The 22,323-nt window shown below is 36.0% G+C and overlaps 2 protein-coding genes across 4 annotated transcripts; one reads left to right on the plus strand and one right to left on the minus strand.

Moving 5' to 3' along the window:
- The first annotated feature begins 954 nt into the window (after positions 1–954).
- brap (BRCA1 associated protein) lies at positions 955–21,375 on the plus strand. Of its 3 annotated transcripts, XM_073874580.1 has the most exons (15): positions 955–1,038; positions 1,800–1,849; positions 3,727–3,879; positions 5,322–5,397; positions 15,698–15,859; positions 15,959–16,139; positions 16,346–16,535; positions 17,286–17,399; positions 17,786–17,934; positions 18,564–18,639; positions 18,722–18,860; positions 19,408–19,517; positions 19,596–19,685; positions 19,767–19,870; positions 20,219–21,375. In XM_073874580.1, exons 3-15 carry the CDS (start codon positions 3,799–3,801, stop codon positions 20,586–20,588), a joined length of 1,842 nt encoding a protein of 613 aa, XP_073730681.1. In that variant the 5' UTR covers positions 955–1,038; positions 1,800–1,849; positions 3,727–3,798; the 3' UTR covers positions 20,589–21,375. The 3 variants fall into 3 exon arrangements, with proteins under 3 accessions (XP_073730681.1, XP_073730680.1, XP_073730679.1); XM_073874579.1 differs by lacking the exons at positions 955–1,038; positions 1,800–1,849; positions 5,322–5,397 and having other exon boundaries at positions 3,860–3,879; XM_073874578.1 differs by lacking the exons at positions 955–1,038; positions 1,800–1,849; positions 3,727–3,879; positions 5,322–5,397 and adding an exon at positions 13,004–13,369 and having other exon boundaries at positions 15,697–15,859.
- tor4aa (torsin family 4, member Aa) lies at positions 6,808–11,654 on the minus strand. Its single transcript, XM_055207516.2, has 2 exons — positions 11,501–11,654; positions 6,808–8,619 (listed from the first exon to the last, which is right to left on the minus strand). The coding sequence occupies exon 2, from the start codon at positions 8,617–8,619 to the stop codon at positions 7,402–7,404; it is 1,218 nt and encodes a 405-aa protein (XP_055063491.2). The 5' UTR covers positions 11,501–11,654; the 3' UTR covers positions 6,808–7,401.
- Positions 21,376–22,323: the final 948 nt, after the last annotated feature.

Genomic DNA, 22,323 nt, shown 5'->3' on the forward strand with positions numbered 1-22,323 from the left:
CATCACTAAAACAAAACCTTTATAACAAAAAGAAACCTACTTGCAACGCAAAATTAACACCAAAAAAGCAAAGTCATCAATTTCACTTATCACACAGAGACCTCAACACTTTACACATAAATCTCATGAAGTGAAAAGATGAGCTCTTAACTTCACATCAAAAATAATAACCAACAGTGATAACAGAAATTAATTGCATAAATAAATAATTGCATCATCTGATCATTGTTTACTTATTTAATGTAAAAGATTGTACTTAACACAACAAACAATGCGTCATTAGACAGATCTAAGACTTAAATGTTTGTATTTTGCCTTAATTCTCAAAATCTTAATTTGAGTCCATACCTGTTAAATGAAATATGACCCTCATCAGTCACAGTCATTGATAAATCTCATGCATGGTTGTCATAAAAGCACTTCACAAAACAACATCCCTCAAGGCTTTTGGTTCGGAGGGGCGTGCATATTTGGAGAAATATTGATTTTTTTCATTAAAAATTCTGTAGAGAGGAGTACTGTTCACTACACTTAAATAAATTATTTTTAGGAAAATCTTTACGATTAACAAAGATTTTTTATTATCCTACATCACTCCAAATTTCAGTACAAACATTCACAGAAATAAAATAAAAATAAATAGAATAATTAAAATATTTACAAAAGAAAATCTATAAATAACTACAATAACATTACCTATCTATTTAAAATAACCATTTAAAAAACTTTTAATTATTATTTTTTTCTAACTGCTAAGTATTTTGTTTACGATCCTCAAATCTAACAATATTTTAAATAAATCTCTTTTTAAATGCTACGTTTTTCTACAAAATAAATAAATAAGATATGAATTGTAATCTCCAGAGATTTGTTTTTGCTTTCATTAGCTGAGGACATTTATTTTGAAATCTAACTCCCGCTGTGACGCCAGTGCGCATGCCCAGTTTGTCTCCTTCACTGTGCCCTGCAGTAGTAAACTGAGTAGAGTTTGCTTTTGCACATTATTGCATTTTTCCATTGTTAACAACAACATCCACGGCACGACTTTATGATATTATTTTTAAACAAACCATCACTTTAAATTATACGGAATTAAATATTTGACAGTAGCATGTAGATATTGATCAGCTCTTTAAACACTTGAATAAAATGATCTAAAACATTTTTTTCAAGCCAGCGTTATAGTTGTCATGTAACAACTTTATTAATGATATGCAAAATTTTCACCTGTCAGTTTAACGTATTAAGCTTCTTGTATATGATTAAGTCTTAAAAGCTTTCCCTTTATTAATGATTAAGATTATGAAGCTGAAGGACACACTCCCTCATGCATAAACATGACTATTCGTTTCTTCTAGTCGTTCCTGCTAGTTAAGCAAATATCTGATAGCTTTACCCAAAAGGGATGTAGCTATGTTTCCTCACATCTACATCTACGTCCTGTGCAAACCCCACCAAACTGATAATCATCAATTAAGCTGCTCCTCTTTTTAGTTTCATCCCTCTTGAATGAAACATTTTTTTTATTTCAATTAAACATTTTGCAGACGCTGTTAATCTAAAGTGACAGCCAAATGAAAAGCATTTATCAGAGCATGCATCATCTATCAGACCATGCATGTGTCAGTCTTTTATCTTTCATCATCAGTACACGTCAGATTGATCTGTTGATTGATAAAACAGATTGCATGCATAGGTTACACAAGAGCTTGGTTACCATTGTAAGTATACCGTACACGAGGTTTACAGTAATGAGATATATATTAGATATTTTCTCTTTTGTTGATGTTTTCTTTCAGGTTTTGGGATTGTGAAGTTGGACGTCAAGACTAAATCTCAGAGTGGAGTTGTGAGTTAAATTTATTGGCCTACTTTCCTTTTCTGTTATGGTAATGAGCGTTAGGGATGAATTTAAAGGGATGATTTGGGTGTTAACAGAAGTTATCATCTTGATGTAAGTTCTTGGAAAATACATTTAGATCGTATGATTATTTAAAGACAGTGACAGTTTATGTGGGCTGGATTTACAGTCAGGACTGTCAAGCTGTTTCTGTGGTCAACATTACATCATTTACTCTAAAAGGAGAGGTTGTGTCAACGTTTTTCTGTCAGTGTGGTTTGCAAGTTTGTTTTTAAGAAATTTAGTTTTAGACCCTTTGACCATTTCTATTCTGTAACACAGAGATCCACCTCAGCTGTTTTTCATTATTTCACATATTATACTGTATCCGTCATTTATTGATGTTGTGTGTGTGATCATTCAGTGTTTGTGTTTATGTTCTGTGAACCTAGACCACTAATTGTTTTGTTTTTGTTTTAATTGAGATGTATACCTTAATAAATAAGCTTTTCAGCTGATGTATGGTTTGTTAGGATAGGACAATATTTGGCCAAGCTATTTGAAATCTGGAATCTGAGGGTGCTAAAAATCTAAATATTAAGAAAATTGCATTCAAAGTCCAAATTAAGTCCTTAGCAATGCACATTACTAATGATAAATACATTTTTATATATTTATGTTAAGAAATTTACTAAATATCTTCATGGAACATGATCTTCACTTAATATCCTAATGATGTTTGGCATTTAAATGATCGGTAATTTTGCCCCATTGAATGTATTGTTGGCTATTGCTACAAATATACTTGTGTGACTTATAACTTAAAGGTGGTGTAGAATGTAAAACTGTATTTACATATTGTATTTAGGCATAGATGAATAATAAGAGTTCAGTACATGGTAATGACATATCGTGAGCATCAAACACAATTGTTTCCTCCTTCTTATGTAAACTTTGTGCATGAAAAAGACCGCTGGAAAACAGACCAATCTCAATATAACACCAACTTTGTTACAATCAAGAGTTGTCAGTAAAGCCACTATATGCTAGTTAATGCTATATGCTAGTTAATGCTATATGCTAGTGTTTAGTGTGAAGTTCTACTGTTGACGTTACGGTTACGTTTTGCAGGTCCATACTTAAAAAAAACTTACAACTCAGAAACGTCCATTAACAATCTCCAAACAATTGATTATTCCTCAAAATCTTTATCTGATACTGACTCAAACATAAGATCTGTTTACACACACACAGAGCTACTGAAGGAGCTGCTCTGAGAAACAGCCAATCAGAGCAGAGCTCATCATTATTATTCATGACCCTTTCAAATAAGGTAATAAAAGACCATTTTATTCTTAAGGGTTGTAAATATGTTTCTGGATGATTTTGCATCTAATAAAGCCACAAACCTTCTATTTAGGGATCAGAGAACAATTTAACAGATTATTACAATGCATTCTTTGGCACCTTTAAGGTTTTGTGGTCCAGGGTCACATATTAATGTGTTGTTTTTATGAATGCAATGATAAGGAAACTAATAATAATTACTTATCTGCTAAATGTCTGCTGATTAACGGATCTGAGCAGTGTATGATTATGTAATGTAATCGCAGGTACATTTGGTGTCCAAAGTTAATAAATTTTTACTTTTTTATATTTGTAATTTTTAATTAAATTGGTACTCATTGATATGGAGACAACAATAACAATATCATATTTTTTGTTCAAAGTGTCTTAGCTGAAAATCATGATTTCCTGTTACTAATGTAGATTAACAGTGTTGACAGCATGTAACCGAACTGGCCTGGATTTCACACACAGAGTTACAAATGTATATATTGTTTACCTAATTGTTTATGTCCTAGTAAACTCTTTTTGATCTCCAGGAGTTTAACACATCCGGATCCACCAACACTGAAACGGGCAAAGCTGGTGTGACTTTGGAGACCAAGTATAAGATGAAAGATCTTGGCTTAAGTTTGAATCAGAAGTGGAACACAGACAGCACGTTCTGTACAGAGATCTCATTTGAAGATCAGGTCAGTAGATAAAGCATTCATGTGAATGTTCGTCAAGCATTCATTTGAATAATCCGTCTTCGTTTATTTTCTCAGCTTGCCCAGGGTTTGAAAGTGGCTTTGGACACGTCATTTGTACCAAATACAGGGTGAGCTGGTTTATGTGGATCACTCATCATTTTAACTCATCTGTTATTTGCACATTGAAAAAATTGAACATAGCAGGCGAATGGACAGAGCCATAACCGTAACACAAGCAGAAGTTCATTCACTTAGAAATAAAGTGTCTAGTTGTTTTATTAAAGTTTTAATAAAACAACAATAAAGGAAAAAATATAATTTGTATAACTAAAAGCTTAACATTTCTTCTTTTAAAGTCTTTGGATGATGTTTGTCTGGCTACTACTGCAGGTTTATTTGTATAAACATGTTTCCTGTTGTTTTAAACATACTGAGGCATGACTAAAAATTATTTTCTGTAATAAAAAAATTATTTGGCCAAAAATAGGTTTAAAATATATAAATACACTTTGTAGAAAGTTAAGCTTAATTAAATATATTTTTGAATTTGAAAATATATTTAGTTTTAACCTTTATATATTCCAAAATGTATTTTAGGGGCAACTAATACATTTGTCATTTTGCAACCCATATGGCAAATATATATATATATATATATATATATATATATATATATATATATATATATATATATATATATATATATATATATATATATATATACATACATAGTTATATACATTTGTTATTTTTTTACACTACAAATATTGGGTCAGTTTCCTAGACAGGGTTTAGATTATTCCAGGACTACACTGCAAAAAATTATTTTCAAGAAATAAATTCTTAGTATTTTTGTCTTGTTTTCAGTAAAAATATCTAAAAAATCTTAAAATAAGATGCTTTTTCTTGATGAGCAAAATGAACCAAGAAAATAAGTCTAGTTTTTAAATCAAATTTAAGTGATTTTGTGTATAAAACAAGCAAAACAAATCTGCCAATGGAGTAAGCAAATTTTTCTTGAATTTAATGTTTAAGAAAAAAAATTCACGATTTTTTTGCTTACCCCATTGGCAGATTTTTTTGCTTGTTTTATGCACAAAATCACTTAAATTGGAAATTTTTGGTTTAAAAACTAGACTTATTTTCTTGGGTCGTTGTGCTCAAAGAAAAAGCATCTTATTTTAAGAATTTTTAGATATTTTACTGAAAACAAGACAAAAATACTAAGAAAATTATTTTTTTGAAAATTATTTTTTGCAGTGTAGGCCTTAGTTATATTAGGTCATTAAAGTATATTGGTGTGCATCAAAATAATGTTTTCAGTTAAAACAAACATGCATTTTAGTCTGGGACTTGACTTAAGCCCTGTCCAGGAAACCACCCCCCCTATGAGTTGTTTTAGATGTTAATCTTTAAATGTAAATGATGTTCTCGCTGTGCAGGACTGTCAGCTCTCATTGATGGGAAAAACTTCAACATTGGTGGACACAAACTTGGACTGGGCTTTGAATTGGAAGCGTAAGTGCTTAAGATGTGAGACCATTTGGTGAACCTCAAGTCATCCCAAAATAACTAAACCCTCCTCAGCACACCCAACTAACATTCAATGACTAACAACTCTTAGCATGTTAATGATTAAGTCTGTAAGATACCTGGTGGCCAACAATAACATTTGCCCTTCTAAAGGAAAATATTTATTGCTCACCTAATTTATTATGCAAGGTTGTTTAATTTAGGATCAAATAAGGGGTGACTTTGTGTAAAGCACCTGCAGTAGACCAAAATACATGATAAGCAATGTATTTACGACTGTGGTTTGTACGTAATAGAAATATCGGAAGTGTGTTTAGTCATGCCTGTGTTTCTTGTACGTGTGAACCATTTGGGGCGTTGATAAGAGAAGACCGGTAGTTGCATGACACGGCACTTGTAGGGCACAAGGCTTCTGCAGTTTAACTTTTACAGGAAACCGAATGGACAGAATGTGTTTTTATAAAGCCTGCACACTTTAACTTTCTTCACCAGCAACCTAAACTTAAAAGTTGCATATATATATATAAAATGTTAGTGAATTTATGCTTAAAACAAGCATAAACTTAATTCAAGAAAAGTTTCTTACCCCATTGACAGATTGTTTTGCTTGTTTTAAGCATAAATTCACTTAAATTATATATTTTTGTCTGAAAACTAGACTTATTTTCTTAGGTCATGTACTGAAAACAAAACAAAAATACTAGGTAAAGAAATCATTTTTTGCAGTGTGTCAACTTGTATCCATGTTTGAATATGAACCATATGGCCACAGACATCACTGTGAACTGTACATATTGTAAAACAAGTCTCCTTAACTTCTAAGAATTAATTTATTGAATGATATTCAGATTTACACACTGCAGAAAATGCCTTTCTTACTTAGTATTTTTTTCTTTTTTTCAGTAGAAATATCTAAAAATTCTTAAATTTGCTTGATGAGCCAAATGACCCCAGGAGAATAGATCTAGCTTTTAAACAAAAAAATATACAAATTAAAGTGACTTAAAACAAACAAAAAAATCTGCCAATGGGGTAAGCAAAAAATCTAGAAAAATTTTCTTAAACACTAAAAAAGTTGCTTACCCTATTGGCAGATTTTTTTTTGCTTGTTTTATGCACAAAATCACTTAAATTTGATATTTTTGGTCTAGAGCTGGAGTTGTTTTCTTGGGTCGTTTTGCTCATGAAGAAAAATCATCTTAATGTGGGAATTTTTTTTATATTTTTACTGAAAACAAGACAAAAATACTAAAAAATATTTTTCTTGAAAATCCTTTTTTGCAGTGAACCAATGCAATTCTTATGAGCACTATTTTGACTGCTATCTTGAGCTTTGAATGTCCTCATTTTGTCCAACTCAAATTGAAAAATAAATAAATGAAGAAAACACCTGCGTTGAGTTTTTTTTGTGTTATTTAGATCAAAGATCTACTTCACATTGAACAGATGACAAACAAAATACTCACTCACATTGTTTGTTTGCACTTTTCAACTATAATGCCCAGTTGTAACTTTTTATACATAAAAACAACAACGTTGCATAAAAATTAATGCTGCCTTCACGTGCTATAATCAGAATTATGGTAAATACGAGTTTCCTATAGTAAAAATTGCACGTGAACGTCTTCTGATGTCGTGTTAACCTCTGTGATGTTTAACAATTATTTTGATATCCAAATTCCTGAGATGGGCGAATGGGAAGGATTTCTGCTATGGCAATAGCTTCATTGCCTTGTCGTTAAAGTAGCACACAAGGACACACGCAACTTTTACCCAGGAAACATAAAAGTGAACCAAGTGTCTTTCCGACAACAAAGCTCCTAAACACAACAAGCTCGTAATCATGACTTCAAAAAAGATCCAATATTTGATGGCACGTGAAGGCAGCATACGTGAAATGATTGACAATAAGACACAAAATATAGACTCCCATCTGTGTCCCACACATATCACTGTCTTACGTTGATCATCTGCACAGCAGACTTTGTTTCAGAGAAGATTCACCTTTGCCACAACTTGCCTGCATCCGCTATGAGAAAATTCCAGCTCGCCTACGGTATAATAAGAGAGTTCTTCTGCGAGTCTTTCTACGTGCGAGCGGTCGGGATAAAATCCTTCTCTTGACATCTCGTCTATAAAACAATCCATTACGTGGCTTTTCTCTAAAAGCGTGAAAGGTAGTAACTCCACCTCCAGGAAAAGCGAGTGATACCTTTGCAGGTAGTTGCGTAGCCACGGAGTGAGCTCCTGAGTCAAACTTAAACGTCCCGACGTGGAGACGCTGGAGTTGTGAAGGACAAATTTGGTGATATCGTCATGTCCCAGATTGCTGATGAGAATGTAGATTGCGTTTAAGTATTCGTTGTTGTTTTGGAGGTCAATGACGTCTCGTAACGTGTCCAGCAATTCGCTGGGCATGTGTTCCACTTCATCGAAGATGAACAGCGGTATCTTCTCTTCTTCCTCGGCCTGTGTGACCATCTCAGTGATCTGGGCGTTTAGATCTTTCGTGCATCGTGGGATGTCTTCATCCGTAGGGCAGTGGTGTAGCACAAAGTATTGCATGACTAACCGGTCGCCAACCACCGAACGGAAATGCTGAGCCAACAATCGGCCAATGTGGCTCTTGCCAACTCCCGTAGGTCCGTGAAGCGACAACACCAAAGGTTTATTGTGAACGTACGTTGACAGGTAATCGTGTAAATGACCCAGAATGTGCTCCCTTGCTTCTTGTTGGCCAAACACTTCCCTTTTAAGAGTCTTTTCCAGTCCCTCCAGATCATATTTGATCACGTGGTCGTCCAGGTTTTCGATGGCGTTGTAAATCTGTAGAAAAACGATGATGAATAACAAGTATAGGCAGTTCTTTGCTTGGCTTCGCTCTTTCGTCGGTACGGCTCTCAAGCTGCTACTGGGATACAAAACTCGGCCCTTCCTTTTCTTTCGCTTTCGAGGGGAAGCCGGGCTGAAGTTAACAGGAGTTTGGACGTTTTCAAACGTGAAAATCTTCGGGCTGGTGGAGCGTTGAGACATGTAGCTGTGGGCCGACATGAGTTCCACTTTGCGTTTCTTCATGACCTGGTACTTCTGGCGAATCCGCACCATGGCACGAATGCTGGAGGAGAACTGAGCGAAAGTCGCCGTCCCATTTTCTTTCATCTCCATTGGGCTCCCCGTCAGTCTGTCGGCTGGGTCGTGTTGGTCCATCTGTCAATGATGCAGAAATATAGAGATTAAATTATCAGGATGACATTTATGGTTTCAGTTGAAGGCCGGTGACTTCTCTTCCAAGGGACGCAAATTCAAATTATGTGTCAAGTGTGTTGCTCGTCATGCTTCAAAATATGTGTTCGGTGCATTATGTGAAGAAAGGGTTTATGATAAAAGAGACGCTTACGTTCACATAATACTCGCAAGACACTAACTTAACACTAAACTCTCATTACTCATGAAATTAAGCGAGTATTTGGCAAACATGAGCATTTTTTTTATCATAAACCCCTTTGAAGCATCTGCAGAAGGCATGTATTTTGACATGATGCGTGAAGCACATAGGGTCACACGACGAACACATTTTGACATGATGAGCCACACACATGATGAGCTAAATACATGTTTTGATGAACTTTGCATTGTGCGCCCTCGAAAAATAAGTCACCGGCCTCGGACTCAATAAAAAACTAGAAAAGTTAGAATGATATTCTGGTGGATAATATGGGCAACATTACTTTTTTTGCTCAAAGTCTTTTAATTGATTTTTTGATAGTCGATAAACACCATTAGATGAAGGTATTATGTCAACACCTAGCTAGGGCACAATTTCCTCATTTTTAAACTGGTTTGTGGAATCTGGAGGAAAAATTGATCATTGGATCGAAGGCTTATATTAGGTATTGGGGCGGCAGTGGCTCAGTGGTTCATGTAGGTTGTCTACAAATCGGAAGGTTGGTGGTTTAATCCTCGGCTTCACCTGACCAAGTGTCGAGGTGTCCTTGAGCAAAACACCTAACCACAGCTGCTCCCGATGAGCTGGATGGTGCCTTGCATGGCTGACACCGCCGTCGGTGTATGAATGGGTGAATGTGAGGCAACTTGTTAAGCGCTGTGGATGGCCATAAGTCTGTTAAAAGCGCTATATAAATGCAGTCCATTTACCATTTAGGGATGTACAGATGGAATTGGGTTGATAAGTAAGATGGGGGCAAGATTATTTAGGGATTTGTACACAAGTAGCAACTCAATGCGGAACTCTGGGCAGCCAATGTAATGATCTTAGGAGGGGAGTAACATGATCAAATTTTTTTATAGCCTTTTAAGAATTTAGCAGCAGCATTTTGTACTACTTGAAGTTGGGAAATTTGAGATTTTGTGATGCTATAATAAAGGGAGTTGCAGTAATCCAGCCATAATGTAATAAAGGCATGGATAGCAGTCTCTAAGGAGCGCTCCGAAATAAAAAGTTTGAGGGAAGGTGGAACCGACAACTGAACTGATTTGTTTATCGAATGACAGATTGGTGTCAACTGTTACCCCAAGATTTTTGACATGGGGAGCTCCAGTGGGGTAAAATCAGGTTGGTAGTGGGCTCTGGCTTTGGGGGGGGGCAAAGACAATAATTTCCATTTTATTAGAATTTAAAAAGAGGAAATTAGTGATGAGCCACGATTTTATCTCATTTAGACATGTGTGCACATAGGGGTAGATTTGCAAATTGCATAACAATGAAAAGATACATCATACTTCATAAATGCAGAACCTAAAGGAATTAGGTATAGACAGAATAGCATAGAGATAACATCGAGCATTGAGGAACTCCACAGGTTAAATGACATGGTGAAATTATCGATTTGTAAATAAAGATTTAAACCAGTGTAGGACTTCACCTCCTAGACCCACATAATGTTCTAGCTGAGAATTTCATGATCGACAGTATCAAAAGCTGAAGATAAATCCAACATAACCAAAATCCCAGAGTCTCAAAGATGTCATTGAGAACTTTTACAAGTGCTGTCTCAGTACTTTGTAATGCTTTGAAACCTGTTTGAAAAATCTCATAGATTTTCTGCCTCATTTCTATCATTAAAATAAGGCCAAATAAACATAGGCACATTTTGTAAAGTTACTGAATGAAGCTGATGAAATCTTTCAAACATAATGACTCATTTTGCGTAGACGGTCTGATTCATTAAACCCCCTGTGATGCAAATTCATCTTCTATTTCTGTATGTTTTAAAGGGACTGTAGGTGGGATCTCCCGTAAGCTACGGTTTGCATTGGCAAAAGATAAATGAATGCAAACAAAAACACCATGTGCACTTATAAACAGGGTCATGTTGTGGTTTCAACGATCTTCATTTGAACTTCTAAACTGTAGTCGGTTTGGCTGCGGACTGGCCGGGTTACTGGTATTGTCTAACTATACATATGCAAATGATACGCCATATAAAACGGTTTCAACTGCAATGCAAAACAAAGAAAGTCAACAAAAGACCTCTTTGTGTTGTCGGACCATCAAGTATCTCATGACAAAAGCTGCAGAATCAGATTGCTAAGAGACCTCTCAATTTTTCTACTTGCACTGAAACCTTCTAAGGGAACTTTACAAACCCAAAACTACTAAAGTTGAACAAAGGCATATTCAGTGCAAACGAAACGTTCAGCATTCCTCACATTCTGCTTTTCCTTCGTGAAGAACTTTGCCAAAGCAGATATGGTTTCCTTCCTGGAAGTTTCACACACCCCTTTCCCTGGAGGGCAATAAAAAAACTGCCCCGTAGTCTTATAAAACCATGACTCTGTGTGACTACTGCACGCCTGGATTTTTTCCACCAATTTAATCATTCATCTCAAGCTTTTGGCTTTGATCATGGGTCAGTAAGAGTCTGCACAAACTAGTCTTGGTTGTCTGCCTTCGCTGCGACCACTGAGATGGGGGAAGTGGGAAGTTTAGAAGTGAAAAAAGAAAGAAAGAAGTGTTGTCTCTGCTGCAATGGTTAAACATTCTCAGATGCAAGAGTTATACAGGAAGACAAATGTAAAGTTAGAGAAAGAAAAATAAAGTGCGTATAAAAAAAATGAGTTTGCTTACCTTAAGTAAACAGTGTGAATGACTGCTGAAATGTGGCTTTCAAACATCAAATTCCTTCACAAGCTTCACAGTGAGAGGAGAGAGGAGGTGACTTCCTCAAGAATACGGTCATATTAACTACCAGCAAGTTCTGACTCCTCCTCCTTTTTAAAACAAACCACACCCCCTTTAGCATATAACGCACTGCTGATTGTGACTTTAAAAATAGTTTGTTTGCACTTTATTGTTCGTCTTGTGGTCCAGCGAATAAATAATCCAAACAATTATGTTTCATATTTGGTTAACGATTTTAACTTGTATTTTTATGTAATGGAAATTGTATCTCACAGTTTCTTTTTCACAATTTTAAAAAATTTTGCCTTTACTAGTTATGTTTACTGGTCCTTTATGTATCGCATGAAAAATGTATGAATAGTAATGATCAAAACACTAGTTAAATATTTTTTACAGGACATTTCCCTGTAAATCCAGGTTTTTCCCCTGTAATATGTTCCTGTAACGCAATACAGCAATTCAAGTCAACTCATTAAAGATTATTCTCATGCATTATAATAAAATACTGTATGTTATGAAAATGACTGTATCTATTCAGTGGAGATGACTAACTCATTTTGGGTGTTAATGTGAAATGTTTTGTGAGTTTACCAGGGTGGAGTTTGAGTTACTTGTTGATGTGTTTGAGACGCTTCAGATGTGATATGCAAATAAAGCAGCTTTCTAAAGAAGCACTGTTAGTTTGCACACCAGACCGCTACTGGTTAGGTTGTGTGAAAATGTTTTTAGACTTTTTATAGACTTCTGGGTGTTTGTGGCTAAACATTTTTTTTAAAGAGTTGACTTGTCACACCAGTCTGGTTAACACAATTAATACTGTTAATGTATTTTGGTATTTATTCCCATCATTTTCAGTGGTGACACATTTCAACAAATACTGCTGTATTTGCATAGTTAAACATGACTTTTATTCTATATGTTTATATACATGTTTAAGTTTATGTATGTACCTTTATATATTTTTTGTGAGTTAGCTATGTGTAAATTTATATATGTTTTATTGATGTAGGACCTTGGTCAGGTGAGACATAACATCTTCACATAAAACAGAATGACAATACAGCTAACTTATATAATAATAATAATAATAATAATAATAATCCTCCTATTATTTATAGTTATATAAAGTATTGGTTAAGATAGTTAAACTATCATAAATAAATCATATATGTATTCATGAAATAATCTAAGATTATGGACATGAAATAAAGAAAATAAACAAAGATTAGAGATAATAGAAATAATAAACAAAAATAACAAACAAATAAACAAAGATTAAATACATAATAGAAATAATAAACAAAAATAGCTTAAACAAAGTTTAAAGATAACACGCACGCACACACACACATACACACACGCACGCACGCACGCACGTTCCATTCGAAAAACGAACTTTTATTTTAAATAATATTTCATGAGCTTTTATTTTGAAATTCCTCTCTTCTGGACAACAGGAAGTAACTCAGTCAGTTAATTTGTTTTTCATTTTCAGACGTCATTGTTGTTTTCACGCGTTTTTCCTCTTACTAATAAAACAATACTTTAGTTAAGCGGTGAAAGTATAAAACTATGATGATAAAACACAAATCTAATCGGACAGATTTATACTTTTGATTCGTGTCTGACTAAATGAAAGCTGTTTTGTTGAGTTGTTGTTTTGTCCAGCAGCAGCAGTAGCATCAGACGCGATCATTTATAGATCATTCATTGATCAGATATTGGTCATCTGAACACATGAGTGTATCTCTGGTTGTGATCAGACTCGAGCTCGCCGATCAGTCTGATTTTCCGCAGGGTTTTCAATACTGCGCCGTTGAGTTTCATAACAGAGATTCTGTCACTGTACTACAGTACTGTTTGTTTACCATATTTATTTACCATGATGCTGTAAGGTACTTCTATAACACTATAGGAGTGTCATAAACATTGTGTGTTTTATGGTAAAACATGACATTTATGAGTGGTCTGTAGATATCTGAGACCACTCTTACAGAAAACAACAAATAAAGTTTTAACTGGAGAAGTATGATACCATTGTTTTAAGGGTGTTGATATTAATGACCAAGCAAATATGGTACCTTAATGGGATAGCTTGTCCAAAAATGAAAAATTTGTCATTTACTTACCATCATGTTGTTTTAAACCCAAATAATTGTATTTTGTTGAATTCAAAAGAATATATTTTGATTAATGATGGTAAACCCACAGTAGCAATACTAACCAACTGCAGAAGCGCAGAACCATACGTCATGACAGTCTAAGGGCCGATTCACACCGGCTGCGTGGCGTGTGCGTCTCAGCTGCGTGGTGTGTCCGTTTTCATTTAGGCTCCCATGTTAGCAGGTTTGACAGTTCACACGTCTTGCATGACAGAGCCGCGCCGAAAACGTGTGCATGCTAGGAATAGGACCGACGCCTATTTTTCACGCCACACACAAGCGTCTTTACAGTCAAAATATATGTCACCTATAGCAACAGCAGCGCGTCAGTGCTGCGTCAGGCACGCTTCTGGTATGTACAGACACAGAAAACGCGCCGCAGACGCCACGCAACTGACATGCACCAGATACGCCGCGCAGCCGGTGTGAATCGGCCCTAAGGGAGCGTGCACACCAAGGAGTTTACGCCGGCGTATGTTTTCAATTGTTTCCAGTGGAAGCGCAGCGCTTTTTAAAAACGCCAGCAGCTGGCAGGTTTTGTCCGCGCTGAGAGTTGTAAAATGTTCAACTTTGGGTGAAATGCTTGCCAATGTCACTTCTCACTCGGCCGTCCAATCACGGTGGAGGAGGGGCGGGACAAATATCACAACAACCAACCGGCGCATCGTTCAACGACTGTTAAACAAAGCAGATATAACACAGCAACCAAAGTGCTCAGAAGAAAAAAGCTAGCAAGTGCCTACATCTGCCGTTTTCAGATCCGTTAAACGCTTTGGTGTGCATGCCTTGCCTTCTAAGGTAGCGTGCACACCAAAGCTTTTACGTCGGCGGCTGGCGTATGTTTTCAATTGTTTCCAATGGAAGCACGGCGCTTTTCAAAAAAGCCAGCAGCTGGCGTTTTCTTTTCTGTGCTCAGCGCCGGTGCTCACTGTTTTTTTCCGCGTTCAGCGTTGATCGCCGCGAGTTGAAAAATATTCAACTTTGGGTGAAAAGCTCAGCTTGTCGATGTCAGTTCTCACTCACAGTGGAGGAGGGGCGGGATAAACATCACATAATCCAACCTGTGCATCGTTCAACGACTGAAAAACAAAGCAGAAGTATGATAGCAAACAAAGCGCTCAGCTGAAAAAACTGTCAGTCTGCGTCCGCCTGCCGTTTTTAGGCATTTAAAAGCTTTGGTGTGTGCACACCCCCTAACAGTCCAAGTCCGGAAGTGGGGTGAGCAAGTGATCTTTTGGACCGTTTAAAGAAATTAAAAAAAAAAATATATGAATATATATATATATATATATATATATATATATATATATATATATATATATATATATATATATATATATATATATATATATATAAGAATTATGATTACACCTATCTCCACAGTTGACTGCACCCGCTGTATTTTTTCCCTGTTAGGAAGTTATTTTGACAAAATTTTCATTATTGGGTGAACTATGCCTTCAATTTCAATACCATGGTGTAAAGTATTATGTGATATCATTAATTTGCAGAATATTATCAGTATTTTTTTGTAAGGGTACATTAAATAAATAGTGCTATGTTTTTTGGATTATGGTAAGTTTGGTTTTAAAATATGTACGACGGTTTAACCTTGAAGTAGCATGTAAACAGCATATTACACTCTGGGCTATTTTCAACCCAACAATGAGTTGTTAAAACAACCCATTATAGATTAAATTACAACCAAACGGGTTGGGCTTGTCCCTTTTTGACCTAACGCTGAGTTAAAAATAACCCAGCATTTTTTTAGAGTCTATATGAATTTGGTAATCATACAGTACCATGGTATTACTGTGTGATATTCACGAAATGTTAGTTTTTATTCACACATTCAGTGTTAAAGCTGCCTTCCTGAAGCTCTTTCAGGTCACAAACCTATTTTGTTTTAAAGCCGTTTGCTGGTTTTTACTGGTAAAATGTGACTACTCACACCTGTATGTGTGTGTCCTCCATCCCATAGTATCTGAGATGTCAGAAGATGAGATGAGAGATAAAGGCCTGGCCTCCGCCAGAGTCACACTGGGCGGTAAAACGGACCTGGAGCGAGCAACCATTCTCCATCAACACCTGGGCAGCCGGGTCATGAGCGACATGGTGATCGAGACCTTTCAGTCCAAAGCGGGTCTGGATCTCAACATTTCCTCACTTATCAAAATATCTATATTTCTATCGAGCGAGTTATTGTAAAGAGTGACGTGTTTGTTTATGATTAAATCTGAAGAACCTGCGAAAGAAGGTCAGGAAGACATGAAGTCCACGGATGATGGAAACCCCAAAGATCAAACGGACGCGGGCACGACTCCGGACTCGCCGTCCAAACAGCTGCCTGATCAGATCTCATTTTTCAGCGGGAACCCGTCGGTCGAGATCGTCCACGGCATCATGCATCTCTACAAAACAAAGTAATCATATTTACGTAATGCTCTGGGGACTTCAAAGAAAACTTTCATATTAGTGTAACACAAAGGTAGTAATGCCATCATAGTACTTTATTAGAAGTGGAATTTGTTACAAACAAGAGATTTACCGAACAATAGGGACTTTGTTGCATTGTTGACATTGTCGAGACCCACCCAGACACGTTTTTACCTTGTTCCCGTGATGACAGTAAGATGACATCACTAACAGAGGACGTCAGGCGCAGCGCCATGCTCTGCGTGCTCACGGTGCCAACCACCATGACCAGCCATGACCTCATGAAGTTTGTGGCGCCCTTCAATGATGTCATGGAGCACATGAAGATCATCCGAGACTCAATGCCCAACCAGTACATGGTGCTGATCAAGTTTAGAAGTCAGGTGAGCTAGTTAACCTAGAGTTATTTATTAATCATTTATTAGTTTTTTCCAGAACTACCTAATAATTTTGTGTAACTGCAACATGCTCATCCATAAAATAATGAACGTCTACGTGGATAATAAACATTTAAATTTGTAGTCTTCTGGGAAACCCGACGGCAAAAAAATATTTTTAAATATATTTCAAAATATACAAAAAATGCCGCAAAATATATTAGCTGACATATATTTTGGAATATGTTTACTATTTTTTAACAATATATTTTTAAATATATTTAAAAAAACAAAACATTTTAATGCATTAAATATATATTTAGCCCTCCATATATTTCAATCCAAGGTAATATATTTATGTCGCATTGGAAGAAAAACTTTTTTATGATATGAACCTATAAACATATAAGTTTTAAAAAGGTTAAAATTAAATATATTTTCACCTTCAAAAATATGTACTATTTTTATATTTTAGCAAAGAATAAATTTTTGCCATATGGGATCTAAAATTAAAAATGTATTTGCTTGCTCTTAAAAATCATTTTGAAATATATGTTAATATAAAACTAAATATATTTTTAAATTCAAAAATAAATTCATTTGAGCATTAATTTCTACAAATTGTATTTAGCATATATTTAAAATATATTTTTTTGCCAAATGGGAAACTAACTGAATATGGATGTTGACATTATATATACATTATAAGATTATTTCTTCCCAAATCCTAATGAATTTTTGTTTGATTTTTTCCAGCCCGATGCGGACAGTTTCTACACAGCCTGCAACGGGCGTCAGTTTAACACGATTGAGGACGCTGTCTGCCAGTTAGTTTATGTGGAGAGGGCAGAGGTCATCAAATCTGATGAGGTAAGACTAGTTAGTGCTTATAGTGAAGTAAATATATTAACGCTGCATATAAAACTCACACGCAAAACTGAATCGTGCACCCTAAAAAATCCCGACAACTCCATAGCTTCACACATAGAAAACAACCCTTTAACAACCTTATAGCAACATCCTAACAACCATTGCACAGCACCGAAGCATCAAGGTGCAAAATTTGGCCCTGGAGAACAAGATTTTAAGCCAAAACATCAAATGAATGACTGAGGTTAACCTGTTATTTGTTGTTGACTAGCTGTTTCCATTGACAAAACACACACACAATCTTTGCGGCAGTGATTTATGTGTATAACAATAGATGTTGTGTTCTGGACTGTTTGAGTTAGTTGTGAATGCTCATAATAAACCAGGGCGCCAGTTTACCCGTCATGGATCTGACCGAGCTGCCCAAGTGTACCGTGTGTTTGGAGCGGATGGATGAATCTGTGAACGGTGTACTGACCACCCTGTGTAACCACAGCTTTCACAGTCAGTGCCTACAGAGATGGGAAGATGCAACGTAAGTGGAATAATGAACAATCGATCTGGTTCAGATTTCCTTTTTTAATAATCGACTTGTTTACAATGTGTGTTTTAATGAGAAATGTTTATTTTGATAATGGTTCATCATAATAGTAACCAATACTATCATAGTCCACTTTCACAATCCTACTAAATCTAGTCTTGGCCTATAGTATATATTACTCTGTAATGAATTGAATGTTTTATTATCACTTGAATCTGTTTTGAATATTGCATGTAACTATCAGATGTGCATTAGTTCAGGGCACGTGCATCTCATTGCACTCCTCTGTCATTGTCACATTCCTCTCTTGTGACACGTTTGTGTGCATTACTTTGTTTACGCTCGTGTGTGCGAACTGGTTATTTACATTCTGCGCTTTTAACCTGCTGCCATTGTTATACCAAATGACCTTTGAACTGTGAGGTAAAAAGAGTTAAAGTGCTATGCTGGTTTCAGGCTCAGGTGTTTAAAGACACAAAACATTTGCAATGCATGCATCTTGTAATGTGCATTTTTTATTAGATTGTGATGAATCACATAGTACGCAAGGTAGGACCAGGTAGATTTATTGAGAATGTAAATAATGTCATGTAAAGTACTGACATGTTCGATCTGTACTGCAGGTGTCCCGTGTGCAGATACTGTCAGACTCCTGAACCTGTGGAGGAGAACAAGTGTTTCGAATGTGGAGTACAAGAGGTATCAAAAATCTTTCAGTCACATTCAAAAACCAGATTAGGACAAAACGCTGACTGAGGTAACGTCTGCTTAATTCTCATAGAATCTGTGGATCTGTCTCATTTGTGGACACATCGGATGCGGGCGCTACGTCAGCCGCCACGCTTACAAGCACTTTGAGGAAACCCAGCACACTTACGCCATGCAGCTGACCAATCACAGGGTCTGGGACTATGCAGGAGGTACATGACATCAGAAAGGACACATACTTTGCTAAAAATCGCTGGTTTAAACAAAACGTTATGGGGTACAGCTGTACTGTGTCATAGGAGAACTGGTCCTCTCGGCTAGGCCGCAAGGTTTTTATCCTTGTTTTGGTTTGTTGCCGATGTTAGCTTGTTTACTGGGAGACTGCTGACATTAGCTTAGGGTTTTGTAAATTCTGTTCAGCTTTTACTAAAATGGTCCAGCTGCCATTTTAAATACATCACTAGCTGCGTTTCTATTACAGATTTGCGCAAAACTTTAGCATTATTTCTAAATGTCGAAAAAAAAAAACGATGTTATGTAAACATAAAAAAATGTAATGACGTAAGTTTGTTTGTAATCTTCTCGCGCAAATCGTTAAACTCGCGTTTGGTGTGTATGCTCCATTTAGTATGCACATTTTAATGCAGATGAGGAATTTACCATTTTTACAAAGCAAAAATTAAACCAGTACTATAAGTAGAATTAGAATTAGTTTGAAATGGATGTTTTAAGCTTTAATAACATATTTTTTTTGTGCAGATAATTATGTTCATCGTCTTGTTGCCTGTAAAACTGATGGGAAGATGGTGCAGTATGAGTGTGAGGGCGACACGTGTCAAGATGAAAAGATTGATGCTCTACAGCTGGAGGTTTGTTTGTGTTTCTGTCGCTTTGTTGGTTGAAATATGTGCAGTTTTAAACCTCTGTCTGTTCTCTCTTATAAACAGTACTCATATTTATTAACCAGCCAACTGGACTCTCAGCGCATTTATTGGGAAAATAAAATCCTTCATCTGGAGAAAGACACAGCAGAGGAGGTGAAAAATCGCTCAATGATTTAGAGACGAATGATAGTAAATACAAAATGGCCAACATCAGCTCTTTTCTGTGTGCATTAGATCAACAACATGAAGGCCAAATTTAAGGAGACGATCGACAAGTGTGACAGCTTGGAGCGCAAACTAAACGAACTCACCAAAGAGAAGCAATCTATAGAAAAAAAGTAACTTTTTCATTCACATACCATAAAATAAACATGTTTGTTTTTAACACCTAAAAAAACACTTATTATGATAACCGTACTTTACAACAGAATACCGTAGTAGCCTTAGTTTTTACTGTAAAATCTGCATAAATAATATGGGACCACTTTAAGTTTTAAGTTTTTTCTTTTTTGGTTGATAGTGGTGTGTACAATTATAAAAAAAATAAAAAACATTAATAATTATGTTACCGTATGTTGGGGTAAGTAAGTAATTGTTACCATGCCAAGAGTCACTTAGTTAAAATTTTAGTATGAAATATAATTTTGCAATCAAGTTTGTTGACACTTTTCTTTCTTTCTAACCAGATGCTCGCAGCTTAATAACAAAGTCGTGAAGCTCGGCCAAGAGTTGAGGGAGGAGCAGGAGATGAACCGATGCCTGAGAGCCAATCAGGTGCAGCTTCAGACGCAGCTGCAGGAAGAGGAGAGGCGGAGCCACGAGGCCACAGCCAATAAAGACAGTCAGATTTCCGAGCTGCAGGAGCAGCTGAGGGACGTCATGTTCTACCTGGAGACGCAGCAACAAATCGACCGGATGCCTGCGGATACCCGGCAGGAAATCCAGGAGGGTCAGATTAACATCGCTTCGGCCCCCGCCGCCCCACAACCCGGGCCCTCGACTCACGGCGCGGGCAAACTCGGGGGCAGGAAAGGACGATCCAAGAGGGGAAAGTAAAGAAATGCTGCTGTGGATGTTATATTTGGAGGAAATGAGGGTTAATCACGTTTCATCATTTACATTAAAGGCTTGGATATAATCTAATCTGTTCAATAATATCTCACGTAAGAGCAGCGGTAGAAATGTAGCTCTACCTGTTTTTATGAAAACAAAGTGCTGTTATCGTTGCACAATTTTATTTTCGTTATATTTCATGTTCTCAGGAGAATGAACCATGCTAAAGTTTATTCATTGTCTGATCTGCTTTGTATTCGTAGAAATGTTAGCATTTTCAGCAATATTTCTTTTCTAGACCCGACGTCCAGGTTACATTTTTACTCCAGAATTATAATTATTTTAGACCATAAACAGATTATTTTCATGACAATTTAGTTTCCTTAATGCAGTTTTTTGTAATTTAGCCAACAAATACAAAAATTATTATATGAACACAATTATTTAATAGGTATATATAATATATGCGTTTTTAGAAAGAGATCAAGATCAAACTACACTACAATAATCAGATGGAGGGGTTGGTTATTATTTGATACAAATATATAATTTATTGTCTTGGTATATTTATATTTGATTTAGTGGTAAATTGTAACCTGGACCTAAAGGGGTTTTCCTCATACTGTAAACAGTATTATAGTTTAAGGTCCCAGGTGTGGTAAAACGCAACACAATGACTTCATTCAATAAAAGACTTGTACTGTATGTGAACAGGCACTGATTAAAAAGCTTGTTTGACGTTTTCATACACAGATTGTATTTGGTTTGAAGATTACACGGCACTAAATCATGTGGCTTCAGTCGTTTCTTGTCTAAAACACACCTCTGGTTTATTTTTAGTATGTAGTACGCACTCATCCTTTGTGTGGGCTTATTTTGGCCTCCACACCCTTCCCTCAGGTACATATGGGTGGGTTGTGTGTATTATTAAAGTCTAACGACACAACACAAATAACAGGCGTAGCTTAATATTTGATCTGTGGGGAGGTCAGGAGGAGCTCAATGATTTCAAGCAAAACTGACGCGATTGTGTCATCATATTTTGTAAATAACACTGTCAAAAGTTAAGATTGACCCTAAATATTATTTGTATGTTTTATTTAATACTATAATGACAGTGAATCACAGTGGTCAAATATTTTTAATTGTAAGCTACAATGGTAAAAATATTTAGAAAATTAAAAAAAAATTTTTTTACAAAACACTGTCTTAACTACTAAAATTTAAAATACATAAAAAATATCAATACAGCTAAATAATCTATATAAAAAATTACATGGGGGGCCCAGGCCCACCCGGGCCCCCTATTGACGTTATTAAGAGTATAGGACACGCATGCTGAAACTGCTGTTCTATTATGATATTGCTAACCTTATTTTAAACACGTGCATTGATGTTTCACAATACAAATTTTCTTAATACAACGATTTAACTGCGACGCATGTGTGCACGAGCATCTCAACTATTGAAAACATCCGTGTTGTTAAACTGTCATTTAACCAGATTACTCGCAAGCTATTTTTGGCGTACACACTTTGTTCTGACAGGAAAATATATTCCTGTGAAAAATAAACCAGTCTTACTACAATTTTGGGAAATGGTACCATTTTAATTATTCGCCGCAGCAGCTGTCGGGGTGGATTCTGGGATGGACGATCGTGAAAATGGTTATGCTTAGGCATGTGTAAATACCATCTTATATAATAATGCTTACCATTCATGCAAGTTGTCACCTAAA

This window comes from Misgurnus anguillicaudatus, chromosome 12, assembly GCF_027580225.2.
Source record: "Misgurnus anguillicaudatus chromosome 12, ASM2758022v2, whole genome shotgun sequence".
Lineage (NCBI taxonomy): Eukaryota > Metazoa > Chordata > Actinopteri > Cypriniformes > Cobitidae > Misgurnus > Misgurnus anguillicaudatus.